Genomic DNA, 27,533 nt, shown 5'->3' on the forward strand with positions numbered 1-27,533 from the left:
TAGGTAAGGGAGTGACCTGGACACTATGTCAAGTTCAGTTGTTTGAACATTACCCTTGATCATTTTAGGCAATTTTAAGCAACTGCAGCTACAACTTGTCTGTTAGTTGTGAACCCTGAGAGTGCTTGGTTTTATCACTTAAGTAATTGTGTGTGTTGCAGTTTTATCTCATTGAGGGGACAGACCTTTTTCCTTACTGGATGTTTTTAACAGGCACAGTTTATTGCATTCCTTTGACAGCTGAACTCAAAGACATCGGATGCACTTCTGAGGTTACTTGAGAAGATTCCATTCATGGAAATTCCAGCTTTCTGCTCTTTGTCAACACTTTCTACAGTTTTTGTAGCAGTAACTACTATGACCATTTTCATAAAGTTTCAGGAAAAAAACCTTGTGTTTCTGAATCTGCCCCAAACAAAATCACTCATGTAGTCAGTGCTGTTGATTGATATTGAAACCCTATAGAGGCAAGGAAGTTTCTGTGTCTTCCAGAACCCACTAACAGTAGTTACATCATTGTTTGAATTAGAAAAGGGAGTGAATATAAAGATATTACACAAACTGCATATTAAAACTTTACTTCTTCTTTGAAGTTAATTTTCCATACTGGTTCTTTTAATCTGCTTTTCCACACAGCCTTCTATTTTTTTGGCAGGAGATTCACGGTCTGTGTTTGTACAGAGCCTTGCACACAAAATCTTGGTAAGTGGTTAAGACTCATTTGCACCACATCAGTGTTGCTCCCATAAACAGTTTGGACAATCAGTATTGTCTAGTGCACAGTGTTCTGTACTGGTATTCACAAGTGGGGTCTTTGCTTGATTCTATGGTTTCTGTATAATCTTTGGTGAGCCAGCAGACCCCAGTTTTACTGTTTCTATACTCCTATTCTCCTTTCCTGTGTTGATGTATATTAGTAAATAAACAGTAGTCTTACGGTTTCTGCAATGGGTAGCAAAACAAAGGGTCAGGCCTTGAATGGGCTTTTTGTGCTTTGCTATGATTTACCAGACAAAGATATTTGAAAGAAATGCACAGAATTTAATATCAGTTCACTTACATTTAAAAGTAGTTGTTCTTGTAAAGGTAAATTCCAAGCTCTCAAGATTTTGTGGAAGGAGTAGCAATCAGTCTATTAAACCAGAACTGTGCAAAATACTTGCAAATTTAAAAAATTTCTCCACTCTTAATATTTCTCATTAATATTATATTAAAACTATAGTCTTTGTAAATTGTGAATGGTTGTGGATAATTTTAGTAGAAGGGATTTCAGCAAATAAATGTTTTTATTAAGAAAAGATACCTCATTCTGACAGCATTATAGTCAGTGAATAACTGAAACATGCAGAAAAAACTTGTGGGCCAATTTTAAGGACTGAACTTTCAATTTTATGGTCATCTTGCTGTAACAGCTCAAAAAATGTTAATGCATAGTGCTTTTATTGCTAGTGAAATTTTTTCTAGCTTTGGCTACTTCATGATGAGTTGAATGGTTATCATATGCATATATATTTGTTTTATATACCATTCACGTACAATGTATATTTTAAAATAATTGTTTCAAGCAATTTTCATGTCAGATGCTTCAAACTGTAATGAAATGAGAAAGCATAAAACGTTTTTTCTCTTATAACTGCTGCAAATTCAAAACGGAAGCAGAGCAAAACTGTCAGCCCTCTGTTTGTAGAGGAATTCATATTTAAATTCATATTAAAGACTTAGCCATAATACAATCCAAATGGGAATGTATTTATTTGGTTATTTATATTTTGTCTCATATACCATGTTTTAATTTTGCCCTTGAATTTATATGAGATCCCAGCTGGGAATGCTGGCTTAGGAATTCTCTCATTTTAAAGACTGTACACAATGAAGCCCAACATAGAATATGCAGCTGAATTTGTGCCTAAACCACAAAAATAAATAATATAGGCATGCATATAATATTTTACTATAAACATGAAAAGAGGGTGAATGGTATGCAAACAACCTCCATTTTCTCCCAAGCAGATGTTAGTACATGTCTGGTAAAACACACGTCAGAAGATAGAATCTCATGGAGAAAGCTGCACAGCTGCTTGAGCCATGGGCAGTGGTGGTAAGTCATAAGGCAAATGTGATTTAAAAACTCTGAATGTGATCCTGCATTGCTTCTTTCATGAAGGGGTAAAGAAATGTGACTGGATTGACTTTATCTTACGTAGTTTATTTTCCTGACATGTGTGGATAGCTATCAGAACTGTTTGCCTGAATAGCAGAAGTCTTCATTTTTTCAATTTATCTTTTATTTGTATAACAGTGCATTACTTATTAGTTGGATTTTATTGTTCTAATTTCTTTGACATTCACAAAGTTTTCAAGGGAATGTAATTTCCCAGCCTATTTCTAATAACACAGAGACCACAGTTTATGGTTTTGCCACAGTTACATCCATCACACTAGCATAAATACAAAAGGAAACCCAGAATATCATAGCTAGGAGATATTGTCGCTCCTGCAGACAGCAAAATATTTATTCATATAATTAACAATTGGAAGAAAAAAGTATGTTATCAAAATGAAGACCTGGAGGAGTCACTTTGAGATTAGGTAAGAAGCATCCACTTTGTTTGCCAAGAAAACCATAGGAAATAAGAGATTTGCTTTCAATATACTGAGTGGTCTTGAGACTAACTTGAGAAGGATAAGACTTGTATGCAGTGAATTATCCTATAACATGTAAAAAAAGAATCCAAACATACATAAAATTGCACAATAGTACACCTGTATAGGTTATATTTAATTATTATTTTGATATTCATTAATGCCTGTATGTTCATTTGTATATGAGTGTTCTGCAGCAAATATGCAAAAATATCCTTTTTACAAATACAATTTGTATGTTAAATGAGAAATGGTTCAGTGTAGAAAAGAGGTTTTTATCCACAATTTTTAGAATCATTCAGGAAAGTATTTTTTCCCATGAACAAGGGTATAGTCCTGCTGTACTGAATGATTCTTAAATAGAAACTAAATCTGCCATTTGTGAATTGCGTTGAGCTTACTCTAATTGCTCTCTATCCAGCTAAAGAAGTTTAAAATGTTCTTATTCACCTGGAAAATGTCTACCTCTACTTCAAAGGGAACTCAGTATAATCCACTTAATATTACAAGGCACTTGTATGATAATAGAGCAAATCTTACCAATAGAGAAGATTTCTCTTTGCCAAATGCTTTTCTATAATAAAGGAAATGATTGTTATGAAAGAAAAGGATAAAAGGCTTTAAAGGGGAAGAAAAACACATCAAAAAAGAAGGGTATTGTTTGAATCCAGAGAATGAAGATTCTTTTCAGAATAGGATTACTTGGAAACAAATTTTTCTGTTATCTCACAAAAACTCTACTGAGATCTGGTGACACAGCAAATGAGCTTGTTTTATCAAAAGTCCAGCTCTTTGTGATGCTTGTGACTTTCTAAGATGAATTTGCTGATCTTTACCTGAGTGAAATTTTTCTACTTAGATTATTGAAAATCATTCAATTCCTTGCATGGGATGATCTACTTAGTTTCCTGATTTACCTGAGCTCTCTCAGAGAACCATTATGATTGCAGAGTTATAAGGAATTGAGAATTGATCAGATATATTCTCCTGAAATAATTCCCCCTGCAAAATTGAACAGCAGTGACAGCTGACACTGAAAAAGGGTAAATACCTCTCCTTTTCTATTTTTAATGATTCTTCTATCAGTGTCCTGCCAACTCAGGGAGCTCTGGAGGTGAAAGGGACAAGAAGAGGGGGGAGCATATGGCATGTAACAGAATTATATAGGGGGTGGAAAGAAACCTACCGTTATTTTTCCTACAAAACTTATACTCCCTAGTTTCAGTGTTCATTTAACTTTCAGTATCCATATAATGTGTGTTCATCGAAACAAACTTCACTTTTCTCTTGAGACATGAGAAGGCAAACGATTTTGTAATTGTGAATACCCTAGTTTTCTGCCATTGCATTAACAGCTTATGCTCGTACATACTATCTTCTGTTTCTGTGAAGATGTGTCTGTGCTCATTTGCATTTTTAAGAGATCTTAATATTAACATATTTGACAATCAATTATGTAGAGAACAACTTATAGTCTCTGGATCCTCTGCCAATCAAGGTAGTGTATTTGTGTTTTAGATCCTAGGACTGCACAATGGGAAATTTTAATTAAGTTCTCCGAGCTGACTTGTTGGTAGACTAAAATCCATACCTTCTTTTCTTCAGAAAATTGGTGGAATAAATACACACAGGTACCTCCTAAACATTCATAACTGAGAGGTCTTCCATGAAACTTGGGTGGAATGCCAAGGCATACATCACCATAAGAAATAAAATATTATATCACTAGTTAGAGGAACAACTTGGTAAAGAGCAATCAAAGATTATTAGAGCTGCTGACCAGAGACCACAAAACAGAACTGATAGAATTAAATTTCTTCCAAACTTTCCATACAATCCCATCTATCCCCTGTGGACATGGACACATTGGAGTGGGTCCAGAGGAAGTCATGAAAATGATCAGAGAGCTGAGGTACCTCTCTCATGAGGACAGGCTGAGAGCATTGGGCTCAGCCTGGAGAAGAGAAGGTCCCAGGGAGACCTTAGAACACCTTCCTGTACCTGAGGGGCCTATAAGAGGGCTTGTAGTGGTAGAGGAGGAGAAACTAAAAAAGGTAGGTTTATATTAGATATCAGAAATAAATGCTTTACTGTAAGTGCACAGGTTGCCCAGAGAAGTTGTGGATGACACATCCCTGGTAGTGCTGGAGAATAGGTCGGATGGGGCTCTGAGCAACCTGCTCTAGTGGAAGGTGTCCCTGTCCTTGGGCTGGAACCAGATTTTTAAGGCTCCTTCCAACCCAAACAATACTATTATAGGATTCCATTTTTTTTCTAATCTATTGCTGGAAGCCTAGGAGGCAGACAAATGTTTTGCATATCTGTGGGTTACAGGTATGTGTTATTTCCCACAATCAATAGTTTCAACTTTCTTGGGATTTGGCGCAGTGTTTTTGAGATATGTTATCTTTGACAACAACAGGACACAGTGGAGGAAATATCTGAGTGGAGTACAGAGTCAGCTTCATAGCAACTACATACAGTAGCTCGTATGGTTAGTCTGTCTCTGAATTTGGAAGAAGATCTTTCCGTTTCTTTGTATGTTAATTCAAACCTCTTATTACATTGTCTCTAAAGCAGCAATAACAATGCTATGTCTAGGACATAGAATGTCCACTTTTTTGGTTTTGGTGTGTGCATCTTTATAAAATTGTTTAAAAGAGGGTGGGTGGAGATGTGTTTTGGGTTTTTTTTGTTTTGTTTTTGTTTACCTGTGACTAGACTGGATACAATTAGTGGCAGGACCAGCATCTGCAGCATTCTCATGAGTAGTTCTCCTGGAAACGAGAAGTACTTCACTTCCCGATAACTCATCTTATATGGTCGAAGAGAAAATCCCAGGATTACACCTGAAGGGAGGGAAAAATGATCATTAATCAGTCTTTTAAAGAAGTTGTAACATCTGAACATTAATATGTATAAGGTACTTTCCAGACATATCTAATTGTAACCCGTGGTTTTTACTACACTGATTTACTTTCTCTGGAGTCATCTACTACTATGAGTAGGCCTTCTGAAAATGTTAAATTATTGTCATGGTTTAGGAATGGTGCTCCCAATTTAGTGTTCCCAGTGAAATAGTACAAGCCACATCCCACTTGCTCAGTCTCCTGCTCCCCTGCTCCCTCCCCCTGTGGTGGGATAGAGAGGAGAACTGGAGGCAGAAAGTGTAGACATGCATTGAGGCAAAAACAATTCCCTGAAGACAGCAATGAAATTAGAAAAAGTACAGTAATAATTTTAATAACGAAGGGTACAAGAGGTGAATGATTCACACACAAGTGCTCACCATGCAGAAATCCCCAACACACTCCATAAACCAGAAGAGGCCCCTTCCCTTCACCCCAAAAATGACATCAGGTAGTATAGAATAACCTCTGGGTCCTGGCCAAGCCCTCTCCTGACTACTGCAAAGATTAACCCTCTCCTGGCCAGAATCAGGGCAGTTTTTCAGAAGGATTTTTGTGCTGCTGTTTTCTAAAGTCTGGATTACTGTTAAAAGTATATCTTGAGTGCTTATGAAAAGGAAACAATCCCTGCTACTGCAGCCAAGTGTCTTGAATTCTGGGATTTTGAGTATATGCAATGCATATACATACTAGCTACCAGTCGTCAGAAGTCTTGTCCATGCCTGCTTACTCTGCGGGGCCTGATCCTGCAGATGGCTTCAGATGGAACGAGATAACCAGGACAGACCTATTTGAGAATTCCCTTGTGGTTTAGTCTTTTCACAGTCAAAAAGAAGCAAGAGGTAAGCATCTTTACACATGCCTACCTTCAGGAATACTGACACTTGCAAAGAGGCAGATAATCAGGGTTGAAAGGCCTTACTGGGTGATTAAGTTGTGGGTTTCAATGCCTGAGGGACAGGAGCAAGGGAATGCTTGAATCCATTTATCTTGCTGGGAACAGATAAATGATGCTTGAGATACATTTACAAATGGAAGCCACAGATGGGCTCAGGTGTGGAAACCTAAACTTCCCAGCTACAACTTTGAAGACTGTCCTATATTTGCCACCAACTGCTTTGTTTTCATGTTTATTTAGTTATTTGGTTAGCTGAGTGACCAGTTGCAATTTGCAACTGTTAAATGGCTTGGTGCCTATCTGATGTAGGACTTTTATACCCAGCCAAATAACACATGGCTTTATCTGGAGCACATTAACCATATAGATGGTGAAACCCAGCTATCTCTCCTTTCCCTTCATGACTCCATGTTCTTACCCATTGTCTAGTATTGGCACTTGGGTTAACTGAAAGCTGGATCAGGGGATTGATCCTGCTGCAAACCACAGTGGGTTTGCAGCAAAAGAATTTGTTTTACTGGGTTAATTTTCAGCCAGGTCAATTCCCTGATGCAATCATTTTGTATGGCTACACAGGCCTTGGTGCCTTCACTGATAGATATGTGCCTTAGAGAAGAGTGGGATTGCTCTTTTTGAAAGATAGGCAGACTCAGGTTTCATAAAGTGTTTTATGAAACTGTTCCTCAGTTATGTTAGCAGAGCATTCGAGCTCCATTCTAGATTGTGTTAGAACCTGAGTACATCCTGAAAATGCTGTAGCATTGAACAATTTTGACAACTGCTAGTTCCAATGTGGTTTTGCTTTTATCTAAAGACAGATTTTTGATTGGTACTTCCATAGAGTAGATAATATCTTCATGCCGAATTTTGCTAGCTAAAATATGCTGTCATGTCTCCTACACCAGATTATTGACATCTGCTGGTGAAAGGAAACACCTGTAACTCTCAATTTAGTGACCTCTGTTTTATCAAGATTTAGGGACTTTGGAAGGTTGGTTAAGCTAGAGGAGTCCAGAAATATCTTGTGTACAACAGAAAATAGAATGGTGTTATAGAAAATAGTGTTACAGGATGGAGAGAAAAGTAATTGGAGTGCAAATGACACCAAGCATGGAGTTTGTGTTATGGAAGAGAGTGATAGGACTAGAAGGCTTTTGGTTTAGTCTCACTCATGTTCTATAGTCTCAGGTAACTAAAGTGCATTTTGCATAAACCGTTCTCTTTTGGGGTAAAATTACATCATAGAATGAATAGAAGAAAGACCTCTGAATTATTCTTGTTTAAAAGACCTGCCCAAGAGTTCCCTTCTTTTCAACAAAGTTTTAAATTCTGCTGCTATGTTACTCATTATTTCCTTTTCATATGAGAAACACATTTCTCAGATATAAAGAATCCATCTGGACCTTTTGTTTCTGCACTTAATGAGCACTACATTTTGACAACTGGGTAACAAGCAAATAGAGCTAGACCGGTTTCTTACTTAGGCCACAGTTCTGCAATTTGTTCCACATGAATTAATCCCTGCACTAGTACAAAGCCTCACTGAGCCTGGTAGGGGTTTCTGAGGCTGCTATAAGAACTAGTCCTTATGTTATGCTATAAGGGCTTGATTATCTGTTCCACTACCATCCAAGCACTACAAGTGACCTAAGATGGCTGTTTGAATGAATATTATTGGTAGTGAGAGTGAGTTTCTGAAGTTCCACGTAAACCAGTTGAGCCAAAAATTATCTTTTTTTTTTGTCCTAATGTGCTCTGTGAATAATTACAGGGTTTCCCAGCACTGCAGTTTACAGAAGGAATTTCTGCAATGTGAAAAAAAATGTGCCCTGCTAGTCTATTATGTTGAAATGGGTCAACACACAACAGCTACTAATTCTTCAGCCTTAATCTTAGCACAGCTATTGATCTGTATGCAGTCATGCCCAAGACATGAGAACCTGTCTCTGAACTCAGTTTCCTTGCTTGAAATATAGATATGGTAGTAGTTGTTTCACAGATATTACTGAAAATTGATTTTGTTCACACAGAAAAAGAAGAAAATAGACAAATTGTAGGGTTTGATAATGAATGCAAGACAGTGTGATTTTACTCGTCCCTCTTGATTTTAGAATAAATTAAGATCGAACTTTATTTTCTGTTCTGAGTTAGAATAACTAGATAATGGGTATAATATCCCATTTGACAAGGTTTAATTAACAAAATTCTTGAAACAGAAAATTCAAATTTGGCAAGGTAACTTTGTCGTCTTTGAATTAGCTTCTTAGAACCAACATTCACGGGCTTGAAACAGTGAGATAGCAGCATACAATGATGATGTAAAAATAGGCACAATGACAAAGCATCAAAATAAAGTGCTGAACCAAGTAGGAGGTACTAAAATCTTTGGAAGGTGTGCAGTGTTCCAACAACCATCCACTACTTTGTGTGTGGCAGGTTTTAGTGCTTCCCAAGACTGGGAAGATGATATACTAGAACTGGCCTTTCTCAGTAAAAGTTTCAAGTTTCAGGTTAATTCTGAAAATTGCAATGAGACAAAGCCTTGTGTGAAACAAGCTCCCACAACCTGTTGTGCAGGTTTCTGTGTACCCTTTGTAACAGAAAAGATCAACTAATCAACACTATCAGAGCCTGACTTCTCAAATGGTTAATAGTGTACCTTTTCTGCCTTGCAGGAAAGAGTAGATTTACGGACAGAATTTGGGCTTTTTCTGGACAAAAAAGCAGTAGTGCCTGTTTAAGTTAACAAGCTGAATTCTATACCTGTGTTTGGTGTATAACAGTTAAATTATTTAGACAGCTCATAATAAAAATGCAAATCAGCTTAGAGTTCTAAAAGGATTTTTGAGGTGTTTTCGTCAGTGATATAGTTAAGTTTATAGAAAAACTTGTTTGTAGATAATCCTGTGATAATCAGAACAATTTTACAAGCTAAACCATTTTATTGCATTGATTTTATACCAATGTAGATGTTCAAAGTTAAATTCAATATGTATGAATACAGTGAAGAGAGAATTTAAAACTTGCAAGGAGCAGAAAGTGAAAACAATTCTGGCAGCTAGGACAATGGGATGGAGATGGCAAAATAGTAGTTATGACTTGGAATTCTTTATTCCAAAAATAGGAACATATTGATGAATGGCCTAAGGTCTTCACTTCTAGATGTTGGTTATCAGAAAAGAAACAATAGAGTCTTCATATGAGATACTAAAAACTCTGGATGTACTTTTATGGCTCAAAAAACCACACAGCCTTCTATATAAAGTGTCTTAACATCAAAATGTGATGAAGTACGCAATAAAAGCAGGGTCTAAAGTAGCAAGACAAAATACTTTTACAATACAATTTTTTTCAGAACAAATATATTATAGAGATGGCTGGTTTTTAAAAAATAATTTTAAAAGATTCACACAGTTTCCTTAACTGAATTTGAAAATGATCTTCAAAATCCTCATTGGAGAAAATGAATTCTTAATTGTGTCACAAAAATGCCTTGGTCTCACAATAGTGGAGGGCTGTTTCACATGACTCTTTGTGTTGCATGTCTGAAATGAGTGGCACACCTTCTCATGGGTTTAAAACAACACATGAATTTTTAAAAATCCTAAACGATAACTCTTTAAAGATGTGAGGCTTTGCCCACATCTAAACATTCATTCAAGAATTTTAAGTCTATCCTTCTGGCCTACTTAGAAGAATTAAGAATTCTATATATAAATTTAATAAAAAGTGAAGATTGCCTTTTTTATTACTTCAAATAGTTTATTATTTTAAGTCTCAGTTATTGAAATTAATTCTAATGAGCTTCTGGGCTCTATCTTATTTCAGAATCACACAGGAATTAAAATCATACAATTATTTCAAAATTATATTTGTTTACAATGCCTGTGCTGTCTGTTGCATGTTCGAGCAAGAACTGCAGAATTCTCACAATTATACTTCTCAATTGACCAAACATAATTTAAATATATTTCAAGAGGAAATTGCTATGTGTTATATCAATGATGGTAAAAGAGCTGCTTTGTCCTTATCAGTGCTTGCCAGTTCAAGCAGAACACACTACTGAGAGTTATATACACTTCTGCTTTTTACTGTAGAATTCAGAACACTGTTAAATGAGGTCCATATCAATATCTTTTTTTCTGTTCTGGCAGGAAATAGAAAACTTCAAAAATTACTGGGGGGGGGAAAAGCCTTACACTGAGTAGAATGCTGTTCTAAACTAACAGCTGTTAATAGTTCAGTTCCAGAAAACCTTGTAACCAGAAAGCAAATAACATTTTGTTCTATAACAGCAATTGGGCAAGAGCCATGAAGGGAATCAGGCTTCTACCAGTTTAATGGGACATTGTATATTTTTGTTAGCTGCACAGTCATTTCATTCCTATGTTCCTGCAGAGCTCTGGAATGACTGCTTTTGTTCTTTGAGTCATTTGTTATTGCTTAATTTACCATTTTGTGCTGACACCTTTTCTTCTAACAGCCAGTTTCAGATAAGTCCACAACTGTATTTACTTGAGACAAACAGGTAAATTACTTCTCTAGTGATAAGAAGTACTTCAAGTTGCCGGCAAAATACCTTTCTTAATTTCTTTCCTTGCTTGCCACGAGAGTCACACAATTTGCTCAGCATGACTTTGATTTTCATAGTTTTTATTCCATAATTTTGTATTGAATCTTCACCCCCTGGTACACCTGGTGTATCACTCCTCCCTTCCTTTCCTTCTGGTTTTCCTTATGTAGGTGGGAAGGTACATTCCCTTTGAAACCATTTTATTGAACATAAATGCCAGGTTATAACTGCATGATGACAGTGCAGCAGAGAGCTTCAGGACCCGTGCTCCAAGTCGCCCCATTGGAACCCATATTAAAGTGGAATATGTGTTGATTTGGACACAAGCAGCTACCTCTCTTTGCCTGAGACATACTGTGCGTGGAGTCATGGCAGAAATAATGTGGAAGAGCTAGGTATCCTAGACATGACTGGGATCCAGAAAAGATCTGGGGTCTGCAAAAAGGGACATGTCCAGAGAAAAGCAAGTGTATAGCAAAGTAAGAGTTGCATTGATGTCAGAGAGCTGTCCACTGCATCAAAAGAGAAGTCAGTGTGTTATCTTTGACCAGGAGCACCTGCCCCTGAACCTCACCCTGAAGGTTCGCTTTATTCCGTAAGAAAGATTATTTTCCCAAAAACCCCACACCAAGTATTCAGTTACAACTTGCAAAGATGCAGAGGTGTTTTATAATAAACGTGTATTGCAAACATTTAGAGCTAGATTGACAGGGGTACCTGGGCACTTTATTCCCAGCTCAGTTAGTCAAACACTGCCTGACAGCTCCTGCCCAGCTCTGGAGGAGCCTGAATTTCTGAAACACCTTTATAGCTATAGCTATAAAGCACTTGCATGTTGCTTTTACTTGCAGACATAGCATCTCTTGCTTGGGTTTTGTGGACAGAAAGTATGCAAGTGGAAAGGGGAGTCTGAAGCTGTAGGAATTGATGTAACCAAGCAATAAGCAAAAGCACCATTTGACCGGATGCTGCCTAAACTGTATGCCAAATCTGAGGATATAACAGCTTCTGAGTGCTGTTAAAAGGCTTTTTAGAAACCATTGAAATTTGTCCTTTGCTATTTCTTTGCTCTAGTGTTAGACTCATACACTTTTTCCCTTTTGTCTCTAGTTGTTTGGCTCATTTGCCTGTCTTCCCCAATTAGGAGGTAATTTCGTTCCTTTGAGAACATGTCCAAAGAAATTGTTCTCTTTTTATCCAACTTTAACTTCTCCATTTGCCTTTAAACGTTTTTTTTTTAATTTTTTTGCTTTTTTTCCTTGACCTGTTTCTGTATTTATCTCTTGTTTACAATCTTTGATTTCTCACTTTTTTTTCTTCTTTTTATATTTTATTTTCAAGATAAACAATTGCAGGGCATTAGTAGAGGATTTGGAACGAAGAGTTTTCACTGCTGGCACTGAAGCAGACGGTTCTTAATGGAATAGGGACATTACTCATTATTTCATCCTCAGACAAAAGTCTTCATTGAAAGACAAACTATGCTTAGTTTATGTACTCTTGTTAGTCTCTGAGCTATGTTTTAAAAATTACTTTTGATCCAATAAATAACAAATAATTTTACGAACATCCAGGAATAATATCTTACTTGCACACACAGAAGCTCAGACATTCACAATATATATCAGATTATATTTTACATAAGGTACTACTCGGTGCTTTACAAAGTTGCTGTAATAACTGTTCCTTTCATGCCTGGCTTTACTTTGCTGCTTCACGTTCATGACTAAAGTTAATGTATTTACTCCCATAAAATATGGATAAAAACAGAAAAGAAAACTGCTCTCTCAAAGTTTATAGGATACCTTTCCTGTTTCACATTTCTTTCTTTCCTCTTTGTCTGGAAGCTGACATATTCCTTACCAGCACTGAATTCTAGTTCTCCCTACTGTGGTTTCAGCTGCCCATTATTTTGTCTTTTTGACAGTATAGTTGCACAAAGGAATCACAGACAGTGAGACTGAGACCATTCAGGTCCAAGAACTTTGTGCAAACATGTACAGAAAAAAGAGCTCAACTCTGAGGAAATTTTAGTGTAATTTGAAGAGATCTTGAAGTTTGATATGGACAGTTGCCTTTGTTTTTTAAATTCCAGTTTAGGCACACACTACAAAGAGTTCATTTTAGGCTGGACCATCTTGATAAGCAGTTTAGCACCATCATTAGCAGGACATTCAAATTACGCATACATATCTCTGTGGAGCTAGTCCAACTTTCAATTCCTACAAAACCACCTGTAAATTTAGCTTAGTGCTGATAGTCTAAATCTGTAAATGACTTGTTTGACACTGAGGTTTAAGTATTTTGTTGAATCAAGATATGCCCATGCCAGAGCTACTTGGATCATGGAACATATCACATGGCAGACTTGGTTAATAGATTTCTTCTTTGTCCAGTATTTTGGTGGGACATGCAAGCAACCTGAATAGACTGAGAGGGAGCATTTCCTCTCATAGAATACAATGATTTTTGCCAAATGAGGTGTAAGCTTTACCACAACACCTATTTTTATGTTTGATTTGTTTGGTGCATTCTTTCCATAAGAAAATCAGGCTCATGGCTGAAATTCATGGAATTATGTTACAATTTTCTTAAAAAGTTACCTAGGATGCTTTCAGTCAAATACAGCTGTTTGATTATGAGCCAATTCATCCCTAAAATCTTCAGTATTACTTTGAAGCTATTGGCTAATAGAACCTTCCATCTATTTCTTTCCTTAGCCAACAGTCTCTTCCAACACATGAATTTCCAGAAGTTTCATTCCAGTTGATTAAAGAGGTTTTATGCCTTACTTCTTGTGAGTTAACTCATCTGAAAGATACGTTGTAGCATATATATGACATTAATTTAGACATAGCCTCCATATAGGTAGTGACACCTCACTTCTCACTGCTAAGTGTTATTCTGAATGGCAGAATTTTCCTATCTGAAAGGTCACAAAAATGGCACAGGGAAACTTGCACCTGGAATAATACTTAATTACACAGCAACTACCTGAGTCCAAACTGTGACCTTTCATGTCCCTCCAGATTAAAAAAAAAAAACCCAAACAACTTAATTCTGCAATTCTATAAAGTTAATGAGCACTGCTCCATTTGCTTTGGAAGACTTCTCAGTTCTCACCCTTCTGCTTGTGTTTTTCTCAGAACTGCCATGACCTAAACATCTATTTGCCTAATTCCAGGCTAAGTCCTGAGGGACTAGCAACTGAACACAGAATGCACAGAATCGTCTGGACGTGGAATACTCTGTGTATCCCAACAGGGGTTCTTTAAAGGATCACTTCACACCTGGGGCTTCCTGTTATAGGTGAGCATTTCAGCCACTAGGTTAAACACAATGCTGCCTTTTGCTCTCTTGGCATATGTATCTGTCCTTAGAAGTCTTACATTTCCCGCTGCTTAATAACACAGCTTTGAAAGGAATGGTGGAATTGCCTCCTCCTGTAACTTGCCTTTTGAGAGGAAAAGAATAACCCAGCTCCTCCACTGCTGCTGACACCATTCCCAAGGTGAGGACTCTCAGGCTTCTGGATCTCCACTGGATGAAAATGTCTGGCATAGCCCTGACTCAGAAAGGAGTGGGAATGCAAACATTGTTTGTTTGTTTGTTTGTTTGACTGCCTGTGCTCCTCCTGGCAAGTTTTAGGAAGTTACATGCTTAGGTCATGCAGTTACACTGCTGAGTCTCCTTGCTCTAGCTCATGCACTAAAAAGACACACAGCTCTGAGATTGAGATTCTATGGGCAGCTTCCTTTGTTTGCATTTTAGACTGAAGAACTTGACTGCAGATCCATGTCTCTTTGATGTATGGATTCCCAAGTCAAATTTTTTTAAAAAGACTTCAAAATATATGTAGTAGACTTATTTGTCAACTACCTTGGGTTAGTACTCCCAGGAATTCCCTGATTATTGGTCCTGTAATAGAAAAGGAATTCTGCTATTTTTCTGTAATTAGCCCTTGTGCATGGTAAAACCAAAGCATTTGCTAGAGGCAGTTTGAGGGGTCAGATTATGTTGCAGTACAAATAATGCTTAAAATTTAAGCCCCATCTTTTATAGACTTTGTTTTGTAAAAATCAATTTTCAATTATACCAAGTTACAGTAAAAGGTGTAAAACAAGCACACTTTGAAACTCTCAAGCTCATTTCAATTTGTGGTATTCTATCCATGCCAATATATTCACATTCTAAATTTCAAGCAAGATATTGTATTTTTTTTAATGTAGAGGATTGAACAAGATTTCAAAAGGTGAATAAAATTCATGTTAAGAGAAAGGACATAGGAGATTAAACAAATTCTCCTGTGATACTTCTCGTATTCTTTGACTCTTTTCCAACATTTAATTATTTCCCTTTCACTGTTGTACAGCTCCTCAAACCTATTATTTACTCTTTTATTTTAAAAAGTCTCATGAAACCAAGACACAAAATAAGTTACTCTTGAATGGATTTTAAAGGGTTATATACCCCGTGGTTCATTGTGTTGATTGAAAGTGCAAACACTGGCTATACAACTTTAAGTCTGATGGGTTGACATAATAAATGTAATAATCCAGCTTTTACTAAAATTCCTCTGAAATAATTACCATTTATTCTTCTGCCATTTTCCATAGTTTCTTCCCTACTCCATATCATATATATTTTTTGTATCCATGAATAATTTAAGATTTCTTGGTGAGGAGCCTTGTTGCTCTCTAATATACATTGTAGACACCACAGAATATTCTGTGGACATAGAGGGAGAAATTGATATGAGGCAGAAATTTCTTATTGCTCCTTCCTAAGTACTTTTTTATTGTCACTTGCATTACCTTAGTGCTCCAAAGCTCCAGTTAAACTGAATTGTAATATGCTGTGGAAAAAAAAAAATTCAATATATGCTGAATTCCATTGAATCATAGAACTTCTGAGGCTGGAAAAAACCTCTACATGCACCAAGCTCAACTCAACCCAGCACTGCCAGGTCCACCACTAAGCCATGTCCCAAAGTGCCACATCTATACAACTTTTAAACATCTCCAGGGATGACGGCTCCACTGTTTCCCAGGGCAGACTGCTTCAGTGTTTGACAACCTCAATGAAGGAATTTTTCCTAATATCCAACCTAAACATCCTCTGACACATCTTCAGACCTTTTCCTCTTGTCCTGTTATCTGTCAGAAGAGGCCAATCCCCACCTGGCTACACCCTCCTTTCAGGGAGTTGTGGAGAGTGAAAAGGTCCCCCCTGAGACTCCTTTTCTCCAGGATAAACATCCCAGTTCCCTCAGCTGCTCCTCACAGGACTTGTGCTCCAGACCCTTCCCCAGCTCCATTGTCTGTCTCTGGAGTCACTGCAGCACCTCAGTGTCTGCCTTGTTGTAAATTTACTTACCATAAGATTACGGGGCTGTGATTGAAAATAAAATCAAATACAGAATCTTGAGGAAATGCACAGCAAACAGAAGGAATTGGGAGGATTGTCGGAGGATATACACAACTAATGTGACTACATGGATTATTTTATGAAGCTGGTGGTTGCAAAACACCTGATTTTCCTTTAACAAGGCATGAAAAATAAAAAAAATGTAGTATGTCTCAGCTACTGATCCAGAGGACTTTGCTACATTACAGTACAAATCATCCCAATGCCTACATTTATATTTTACTTTTTTTTTAGCAGCCTTTTCAACACCTAGAATATCTAGCTCCTTTGTTTATTTCTCTTTAATATTAGATTTTTTTGTATAACTTTTCAAATGCACTTAAAGTTAAGAATTTTATAAAAACACTTTTTCTATGATACCATACAATCTCTTGAAACTTTCAGATGCCTGGCTATTTCAAGAAATTTTGTCATAATTTTAATCTAAAGGAATGAAATTTTCAGGAATTCATGAACAACTGAACATACCATCTTCAGCCACACCTTCACTGGGGCCAACTCAAAAACATTTCATCTCCAATGACATCTTGTTCTAGCTTTACAAGTGCTAGTAAGGATCTAGCAATGTTAAATATTTACTCAGCATACAAATCACTGGCATCTTGCTTATGATTTTGTGCTGCCTTGCAGCCACCAGAGCAATTGTAGTTCCTGTCTATTGAAAAATAGAAAGGGTTGGCAAGCCCTAATACTAGTTATTTCTTGTTGATATGCCTTTTCAGTCCCCTTTCAGGATCAATACGAAAGTTTTCTTGAGAATCCTGGAGATAAATACTGTTTCAGTTGTAAAATATCTTCAGATAGCACGATGACCATTCTCTAATGGCATTCAGAGAATTTTCTTGTAAAATCTCTGAGAAACTACATTCTAAATGTCCCACACAGTTACTGCCCCACATTTTGCCTAGGATAGTCTTGAATTTTGATTTTTAGGAAGTAGTATTATATAACTACATTTGTTTTTAACTTCTAGGGAGAATTTTGAGAATCTCAACAGCCTTTCTTCAATCTGTATGAAGAGTGGAGTGACAGTATATTTCTCTGGACTGTTTTATGACCATTCAGACATAGTGCTTTTGAGCATCACTTTGCAAGTCCACTGGTTTGGCAGTTTAGAGCATTAAGATAGAATTAAGTTGATTTTTGACAGCTTTTGGATCTTTACTGTGCATTTATACACAGCTGCTCTCTCCAGAATGTTTAATTGTTATTCACAAGGTAGCCAAGTTTATTGTTACTACTCTGTGCCATGTATGGTAGTTCAACAATCATTGCTGTTTCATTTCAGTAACACCAGAATTAATGATAAGAAATGTGGACTGTGATAATATATTAACATTACTTTATTTTGCAAATAACTGTTGAACTAGAGTACTGTTCATATTTTACAGTCTGAGTTTTACTGCTGGCTTACTTAATGGCAGAGTTAAAGTTCTTTGCATTTCTATAAATTTTCTTCCTTTTGAAAAGAAGTTCTGCAGTTCTAAGTGTCACTCTGGGTTTTATGGTGTCTGTTTATGCTTTTTTTTCCTTCCAAAATTGTAACTATTTTATATTAAAAGAAAAGGCTTTGATTAGCAGATTTTTCAGAATATTAGTTAGGAAGGTTTTGTCACTCAGTGAGAAATCAATTGTGTTAGGCAGGTTCTTTAGGAGAACCCTGAGACAGAGTCAGCCTCTAAGTTCAGCATAAAAATAATTTCTCTTTAACTGCAGTCAACTATCTTGATTTTCTTGTATGTATCCTTTTATTTCTTTTTCGTATAATTTCTCTCTTTGTGTTTTAACATATTCTTTCACCTAAAACTCAGGTCCAACTGCTGTTTCTTCTTCAGTGATGGATCTTCACTTTGTTCTCATGCAAATTTTGCCAATGCTGCATCAGGAATTGTCACAGTGTTCAATGTCAATATATAGTGAGGTCAAATACTCTTCTCTGGGCATGTCAGCCTCACCCTTGAGTGGATTCAGAGGTCTCCCAACAGCAGAAGAGATGTTGCTTCAGCACACAAAGCTGCCGTTTTCATGGCATCATCCCGAGGTTTGCTTGCCTGTGTATCACACACTTGTACCTCACAGGTCTTTAGACTGGTGTTCAGACAGGGAGGCTCCCCAGGACAGGAGAATCTGCCCCTTTGCACAGCTCCTCACTGTTCAGATATTGTAAGTGCTTTGTGGGTTCTTTGTCTTCTGTCTCACCAAGGATCCTTTCAAGCCTTTATTTATCTCTTTGCTTTTTTTTTTTTCTGTGGGGACAAGGGGCAAGGCCTTTGTCTCACTTGTCTTCTTCCTGTACTTTTAACTAGGTTTTTTTGGTAAACACACTGGAAAGTTTTGGAATCTCCCACATGGTGCATGCTGTCGCAGAGCAGAGGTGTATGGATTTATCTATATTTCATACCAGCTGTGAGATTGCTGGCAATTACAGAAGCCTGGCTTCAATGACACAGCCAGTCCTGCATTCCCTCTTCCCTGGGGAAAACAGGGAGCCAGAAAACAGGACTGGATCCATCCCCCTCAACCTTGAATGTCCCAGCAGACAACTGCAACATATACCACCGGCAAAAAGATTTTAGCTGGAACTTAACAACTATGCAGAAACTGCTTTTCATGGTATTTGCTTCACCACCTGCCTCTGTTCCACTGAGTCCCTCAATTAAAACAGCTTTTCTCTACTGACAGCTTCTGAGGATCTCTGCTCAGCAGAGCTCTGTGTCTCTGTCTTTCCCTCAGTACAAGTTCTGAACCCATAGGAGATTCTTTGGCATTTGGAGTCCTGTCAGAGTCTGGGCTCCTGTGCCATTTTTCAGAAAATGGGATGTGAGAATAAAGGCAGGCTGATAAAGGGTGTATCTGAAAGGAAGGAATCTTTGGGGACAGGATGATGATTCTGAATAGTGTGGGAGAGCCTGAGATTTTGCTAGTAATTTGGCTAGCACTTCAAAGTTTGTGAGACTTCCTGCAGACTTTCCATGAGCCACCGTGATCCATCCCTACACTACCTTAAAGTGCTCCTGGTCATCGTGATATTCTCAATTTACCGGTGGTCATCCTCACAAATTTGTCTCACATGATTACTCTCATCTATTGGGTCTTGACAAGATTGACTAAAGAAAACGAATTCATAATATCTTTATATGAACAAGGAGAACGTGAAAATTTGCCCCATAATTCACTTACTGACTATGCTTTTTCCCAAGTTTTGCAGAGGACTTGAGGAAAGCTTAAATTTCACTAAAAATATTAACAATGATTATGATAATGTGCTAGACAGACCCTACCTATGCAGAAGGTCTGAAGGACATTCCATGCATTTTTTTAGGGAATAGAGAATAGTTCTGAGTATCTGTAAAGATGAATTAAAGCTTCTTGCATCTTCATCACTACGTTTTTAATGAATAATTGGTTAGTGTGGCAGCAGCTAGTGAATTTAGTTTAGAATTCAGTTTAGAATCAGAGTTACAACAGAATGACTATACAAATATATTTCACCTTGTCATATGAATACCAGAAAAACCTCACTCTATTTTCAACATATCTGTATACAACAGTGAGAATTGCATGTTGTAGTTGCCCTTTTCATAGCAAAGTGCAAGTTTCCCACTTCAACACAAGCCCAAGTCCCCACTATAAACTACAGTATTGGAACTAAGGTAAGATCCTACATACTGCACCTCTATCAAAATCAATCATTCTCAGCAAAGAAATAGGAAATTCTCTATTTAAAAAGGCTTTTTCACGCTTGTCCCTTGATAAAAGAGATGTGGAAAAAAATGTCTCTGAAGAAAGGCTGTCTTTAAATAAAATCTTTTCCCCAGTATGGTCACTATGAAAACTTCTGGACTTACAGCTCTAAGAACTGTCATCTGTCTGTTAGATTACAGAGCATTGAGCATTATTTCTTGTAAATGATTCAACCCTGGCCTGAGCGTAGTTTGGTTTCCACCTAGACTCACATCCAAGCATCTCAGAGGGGAGAGCCAGTAGTGCTAATTGGTGGGCTAATTTTGCAACATTGATTACCGTCTGCTAGGAAAGGGATCAAGCCCACCACCTGATTTTCCACAGATCACCAAACAACTGAGTGATGATAACAACTTAGTCCTTGCCAAACTATGCAGATGGAGTTCAACCACTGAGTGTTCCAAACTCTTTAGCCATCTGTTCCCTACTTCTGAGTATTTCCACAACAACAAAAAACTCTCAAAAGCCCCAAATATTACCTTTTATAATCGATAAACCATGAAATTACTGTTCTGATCCTACATAGGTACTGCAAAATTACACCACGAATAGCAAATGGAAGAAAAATTTTGAGCTTTTTGTGATAATAACAAGAAGATCTTTTCTTCCACGTTATACTACATATGTCTACAAGTTCATGAGCAGAATTGGAGCAGCCAGCTCATCCTAGGCTACTCATTTTCATCTGTTCTCCAACTTGTGTTCCAGTGCCTATTGATCCTCTGCTGTAGGTGGTAGTGGAGTAGTGGGCAGAGTGTCAGTAGTCACCCAAAATTAATTGGAACCAGAAATAACAGCAAAAACACTTGTCCAGTCTACATTTCATTTCCACATTGACAAATCTGTGGGAGCCCTACTGGACGTAGATGACAGAGAAAAAATTGCAAAAAAATTTATTTTTCCCCATGCTGCATAGAAAAGTAACAATCAAAGAATTGTGCTCTTTGCATTTTGTCAGTGTTTCAAAATCTGCTTGACTTGCTCTGCTTTTTCTGAGCCTAATTTTTTTTACCCCTGATATTAATGGGGCTTTTACACAAAAAAAATTCTTAGTTAGGAATTAAAAACACTTACTATCAAATACTATTTATAAATATCAGAAACTGAAATTCTGCTTTAACAAAAAAAGTACTTTATTTTACCAATAGGCAAATTAATACTAATTTCTCCCAGAAAAAGACCATCAAACTAGATATTAATTTGAAATGACAGTGTTGATGTGGTATCAAGCAACAATAATGGTAAAACCCTAAAATTTCAATTCCTGGAAGAGTTGTAGAAACACAGCAAGCAGACCTATACAGAACAGCATTATGAAGGACATTAGGGCCTACATAGGCAAAAGATATAGACCATTATCCTTAGGTGCTTACATATGGTTTTTCATCACCATCGTGATCAGATTCACAATTTTATATTTTAGACTGAGAAAAGTTAAAGCCATACAGTAAAGCCATTAAGTTCTTGCTCACCCTGTAAAGAGTGGTTATTTCATGAAATATGGCACCACATTGAAAATCTCTAGTTAAAGAAAAATTATCATAAATGATCATGTAAACATTTAAAAGAAAATTAGTTTAAAAAATTGCATGTTTTTCTCAGTAGATTCTCTTTCTAATGGTAATTCAAAGTATGTAGCAATATTTTGAATTTACATTTTGATGCCTTCCAAATCTAAAGGTTGTTTGATGTACTGGATTCCTCTCAGTATACTCTTAAAAGGCGTTTAATCAGGGGCTATCTTTAAGTCCTTTGAGTAAGTAACATTGCCATTGTTGCCCAAATTGCATCTGAAAGATGCATGTGTAAGATTGTGAGTGGCTGAGGGAGAATAAAGTTAGGTTTGTATTATCAAGGGAAAACTGAAAAGATTGAGGCTGTATTTATTATATATTTTTGCTTAGAAATGTCTCTTCATTTAGTTTATTGAGAATATCTGTTCACCGTTGCAAAGTGTTAATTTTTTGATAGATAGATGAATAAGTTACTTTCTGAGCATTTTGCTGCAACTGGCCTTGGTAGAAAAATATACAATTGAAAACATTCAATTAGTTCAGTTATTGTATCTGATTCTTTAAGAGAAGGATTTGTAATACAGCTGTTCTGCTTGGTTTTTCTCACCAAAATTCTTCTTAGGAATTACTAGAATAATTTAATGGCTCTTACTTGGACTTCATGTAGCTGTCAAAGCCAAAACTCTCCAAGCCAGAACATTCTTATCAGTACAGAAGAATTTGGAAACTCATTTGTAATGCAAATCACCCAGTCACATCGTCATTGTCAAATGCACTGGAGAACAAAATATTCCTATTGAACAAATTACTCACCAAGAATCACAGCAACAACGGTGAAGAGCACAAAGGCATTCCTCATTAAATAACTTTTAACATCGTCCTTTGTTATGCTCTGCACTTTTTTTTTTGCCAAAAGTGTACGTTTCCGGACTCCTTGTTGAATTCGTTCCATCCTACTTCCAGGTTTTGGATCTTCTCCGTTGCCTTTAGTCATTTATCTTGCTGAAAGCTTTCTTTTATAGTTAACTTCTGTGAGTATCCCTTCAGGAAAGTGGAGGACTCTTTTCGGTGGGAGGTATTGGAGAAACCTGCAAGACAAGAAGTATCAAATTTGCAGTCAGATTTTAGGGGAATTATTAGCTATATATTTACATAGAAGCAAATATTCTTCATAATTTCAGTAAAATTTATATTGTTCTAAGCAGTTTTTGATGCCAAACCTCAATGACTTTGAAAGTAGGATTAGAAAGACTGATCAGATAAGTGTCCCATGTCTTCAGAGATTAACCTGAACTGCTGTCATGCTGTAAAACCCAGGAGTAACCTTTTTTTTTTGTATTTGCTATTGATACATAAATGTAAAATCACTACAAATCATAGAAACTGATGGTATTATAATGTTTAAAACTATCTGTCAGGCTTTATTTTCTACTTTTTATCAAGCAATTAAAATCTAGCACACCTTCGCATTAACCATTGAAGATAAGTATTTTGCTCAAACTGGTAAATTTAAATTATTCTACATTTCAGATGTTTTCAATGATTGAATGCATTGGCTCAACTCCTTCTTTTCACATGGAAATGGCAGCAGCAATAGTTTATTTATCCCTCAACCACTATTTAGAAGATATGCCTTTGACAGCTTTATGTTGATAACATTCATCTTTTAGCTGTATAAACTACTCTGAGCACATCTGTGAAACATCAGAAGTAATATCCCACTTAACTTGTTGCTTCAGACTGTAATACCAGCTCACATTGCAGAGTAATGCTTGGTTTGTCCTGACAGCAATTACGAGCATATATCACAGAATCGCAGACTAACTAGGTTGGAAGGGACACATCAGGATCATGCAGCCCAAATCCTGGACCTGTGCAGGACAACCCAAGAACCACACCACGTGTGACTTTAATAAATCACACTCTGAATCGACCTTAAAATGTTTCAATATTAACAGTTTTTCATTAAGGTACTACTTTTTATTTTAGGTTGTTTTGATGGCTGCTGGATATGTCTTTGCTTAATAATGGAGTGTCCTCAAAGGTATTTCCCAGACTGAGAATCCCTTTTTCTGAGGTCTTAGTTAATATTCACTGGCATGCTTTTTAAAAAGAAATTAGTAATGAATAAATGGATAAACTTAGCTGCTTGTGCTGAAATCTGTCTCTGTTTATATGCAGTTCAACTCTAACATCTCATTCTTAGTTTAGTGCCAAAACACCTTATTTTATTTTTTTAGGAAGCACTTAAAATGTTAATACACGGGGGTTTCAGCCAACACGTTTTAAACAAAATCGCATGTTGTAACAAGTATATTTTGGTGGATTTTGATCGTTACTTTTACCATATGTTTCAAGACCGGCACTTTAGCGCAATATCCTCCCTGAATTTTAACAGAATGATATAAACTTTGCCTCTTTAAGGAGTGGAAACATTCTGAGACCTAGCTAAATAGTTAAATTAGTAAGTGTTCTTCCGTGGAGAAGACTGCTGTGTGGAAGCAGGATTTGATTTTTTTTTTTCTTTCTTTTTTTTTTTTTTCCCTCCCAACCGATTAGTGGAAGCATTTTGGTGAAGGGAAAAAAAAAAAAAAAAAAAAAAAAAAGAAAAAAGAAGAAGAAGAAGAGAGACAGAGAGATCCTTCACAGTGCCTTTTCTTTCCAGGATGTTTAACGCAGCTAATCTGTCCTGTACAATTTACATCAAGATCGAGAGAGAATATGGGCGCAGCCAAAAGGATCATTGCATTAATTAATCGAGATACAAAGGCACGGAGCGAGAAATGAGTTCTGCCCGGTCCAACCCTCCCCGAAGGACAGGATGGGCTCACCTTGGCGGACCCTCCGTGCGCTCAGGAGCGCGGATGGAGCGGGCGCTGCCCGGCGGGGAGCGCGGAGCTGCGGAGCCGGGCGGGCGGCAGGGGGAAAGCTGACATCTGCATGTGCTCCGGAGAACGGCAACTTACTATCACTGTAACTTAAGGAAAGGGGAGGAGACTGCCAGCCCGGCAGCGCCGGAAAAAAAAAAAAAAAAAAAAAAAAAAAAAAAAAAAAAAAAAAAAAAAAAAAGGGACAAAACCAACCCACTCCGAACCACGCACCAGCGGAGAGGGGAAAGCGGGGCTTCTGGAATATTGATTAGTCTTGGCACAGTGAAAGCAGGGTCACTTTCTTTGTTTTTCCTTTTAGACCACTTTCACGCTTTGTCAGTTCAGCTTCGTTAGAAATGCAAAATCAGGATCCGGGAAGAATTGAAGGATCGCACACACACAGAGCAGGGGAGGCTGGAGCGCTTCTTCATTTGGCATTCCAGGCCGGACATCTGAAAATCCTAAACATAATTATATAACACTATCCCTGTGATTTTTGAAATAAATTGTATAATATCTGAGCATGCTACTTTGCTCTGAAAACAGGCATGGTGTGAAAGCTATCACGTATTTTCTAATTCTTAAACACAGCTATCCCAGATCCAGTCTTCCCAGGGTGGGGAACCAGACATATCTTTCAGAAGCAACTGGAGCGTTATCAAGGAAAGAGAAAAACATGATCAGTTATAACTCTTTGTATGTTTCTTGTAGATATTTAAAATACATAGTAGGACTTGCCTCTTGTTTGGCAATTTAAACTCACTGATAGCAAGTCCCATTCAGCCCGTTTCAATAGCAGAGAATGAATGAGTGAAAGGAAAGGTATAAAATATCCACTTTTGAGAAATAAATGGCCTTCAGTTTTTCCAGCATTTCAAAGTATGCATTGTTGAGAAGGTATTTGTTGATGGGAGTCAGGGGAATTCCCAAAAAACCTTTCATTTTTAGAAAAACACTTTAATTTTAAGCATTGGTAAAGTCAGGTTAAAATATTCCATAATTATATTTCAGTGCATCTTGCACAGGATTTAAATTATTTTCTTATATGACAAATATTGTAAAATGAAACTTATATAATTTTATGATAAATATATAATTCATTTATATATATTCATCTTTAAAGATTTGTTTATAAATGTTGTTGACATTTAAATTATTTTCCTGTGAAATCATTTTACGTATACAGGAAAAAGACTTACGTATGATACACTCAAAGAATAGATAGATACAAAATAAAATTAAGAGCAGATTTACTTCCACTCAGAGTAATGGTTTTGCCAAAGGGTTTTCCAATTTAAATGTGATTCAAATAATGATGTATAATGTAGAGGAAAATAATCTAACAATCATTTCAAATTTGCTTATGATTAATGTAGGTTTGAGATTGATTTGTGTACCATGGAATCTTGATCTTTGGTGTCTAATGTAAGATAGAAACATCTAAATAAAGTTATTAATTTACTTTAAAATTTAAGAATAAACGTTGACAGCTTGTATTGCAAAGACAGAAACACGTGCTATGTTTTCTTGCACCTGGCATTTTAAATGTCTATCTCATTTTAATTTTTTGCAGTGCAGTTTTTAAATACTTTCACTATTTTTTCTGCAGACGTGGACTGACCTTTTAACTAACCTTTGCCCTCTAGCAATCTGCTTGTTTGATCTTTCTTTTTGGAGTATGGCTTGCTTTCTGCAAAACCTCCCAGATAGTTCTGCCCTCTGCTCATATGAATAGTAATGATCCACTTGACTTAATGGGACAGGGTCAGGCCCCGAGTGAGGGGATCCAAAAGCATGTCATCATTTAATGCTTTCATTAATACTGGAGCCTATGAGAAATGAGGATAATCCTGTGAGAGAATTAACTATTCAGTGAGACAAAATGAAAATAAACAATAATCAGTCGGACAGCTCAGCTTAACTTCAACAGTGATACTTTTATTATCTCTCAGAGAACAACAGATATCATTACACACTTCTTAGAGAAACAGAATATTAAGAGTTTTTATGGCAATATGCTCAAAATTTACTGTCTTTTTTCCTCGCACTTTCATCTTCTGACATTCATTTATTTTGAGTTTAACTTTCAAGAGCATTATCCTTTATATTATAAAACCTGATGAATTTTAGTTATCCCTGGATAGCAAAAAAAAAGAGTAAAGTAAGTTCATAGCGTGGTGTCACTCTGCAACATATGTAATTAAAATGCACTGGAATTTCCCTTTATATACACAATAGATTTAACTGATTTAGTATGCAGTATTTAATACTAAGACTAGGACAAATTTAAAATGTTATTGGTTATGTTCTTCTATTAGTAGTGTTTCCTGCAGTTTTAGTTACTAGGAAGAGCAATTTAGAAGTTAGACACATTGTAGATTTCAGATTGAATCAGTCAAGGCAAAGGATATACAAAAACATTGTTGTTTGTGGAGTAACCAGAGCGCAAGCCATCAGTGCAACCACCAAATTTACATAGATGAAATTATCTCTTTGTGCTTCAGGGGGGTAGTTTTTTTCATAAAAATTGCCAAGGAACGACCTAAGGCCTGGATGATCCTGTCTGTGTTGATGTACTAGCACAGCACTCTAATCTGTGCTTTGGATTCCAGTTTCAGCCCTTCTCTGATAATGCCCCAGGTGGCTTGCAAAAGCACAGGGCAAGGGCTGGCTCTGACTTGGACCTCGTCCTCCCAAGCCAGCTGAAATCGTGTGCTGTGGCAAACCCCAGCACTGCTTGCTCGTGGCTGACAAAGTCTGTCAGTACATGTACTTTGCACAGTATCTGAGTGCCTTTGTAAAATAAGTAAAGGTATTAGAGTGGAAGCTGCTGTTCCAACACAAAGTATTGTTATTTTCAGCTGACTAGAGCTATCAAAAAAAAACCCAGGGAAGCCAGTTGTAGCAAATGCAAAAAGTGGAAATGAAGCAACAAATGGTACAATCCTTTAATTT

General features: G+C 36.9%; 1 protein-coding gene across 2 annotated transcripts in view; it reads right to left on the reverse strand.

Moving 5' to 3' along the window:
• Positions 1-24,688, reverse strand: part of SLC1A3 (solute carrier family 1 member 3) — a 65,422-nt gene extending 40,734 nt beyond the window's left edge. Inside the window, exons 1-3 of one of the 2 annotated variants that reach the window (XM_014875582.2) lie at positions 24,540-24,688; positions 22,522-22,796; positions 5,355-5,492 (exon numbers count right to left, since the gene is read on the reverse strand). In XM_014875582.2, the coding sequence (XP_014731068.1) occupies positions 5,355-5,492; positions 22,522-22,702 (319 nt within the window). In that variant the 5' untranslated portion in view covers positions 22,703-22,796; positions 24,540-24,688. Of the gene's footprint in view, positions 1-5,354; positions 5,493-22,521; positions 22,797-23,435; positions 23,526-24,539 lie in introns of those variants that run through there. The other variant, XM_088156635.1, reaches the window with a different exon arrangement.
• Between the last annotated feature and the right edge of the window lie 2,845 nt (positions 24,689-27,533).

The sequence above is a fragment of the Sturnus vulgaris genome, chromosome Z (assembly GCF_052056855.1).
Source record: "Sturnus vulgaris isolate bStuVul1 chromosome Z, bStuVul1.hap1, whole genome shotgun sequence".
Lineage (NCBI taxonomy): Eukaryota > Metazoa > Chordata > Aves > Passeriformes > Sturnidae > Sturnus > Sturnus vulgaris.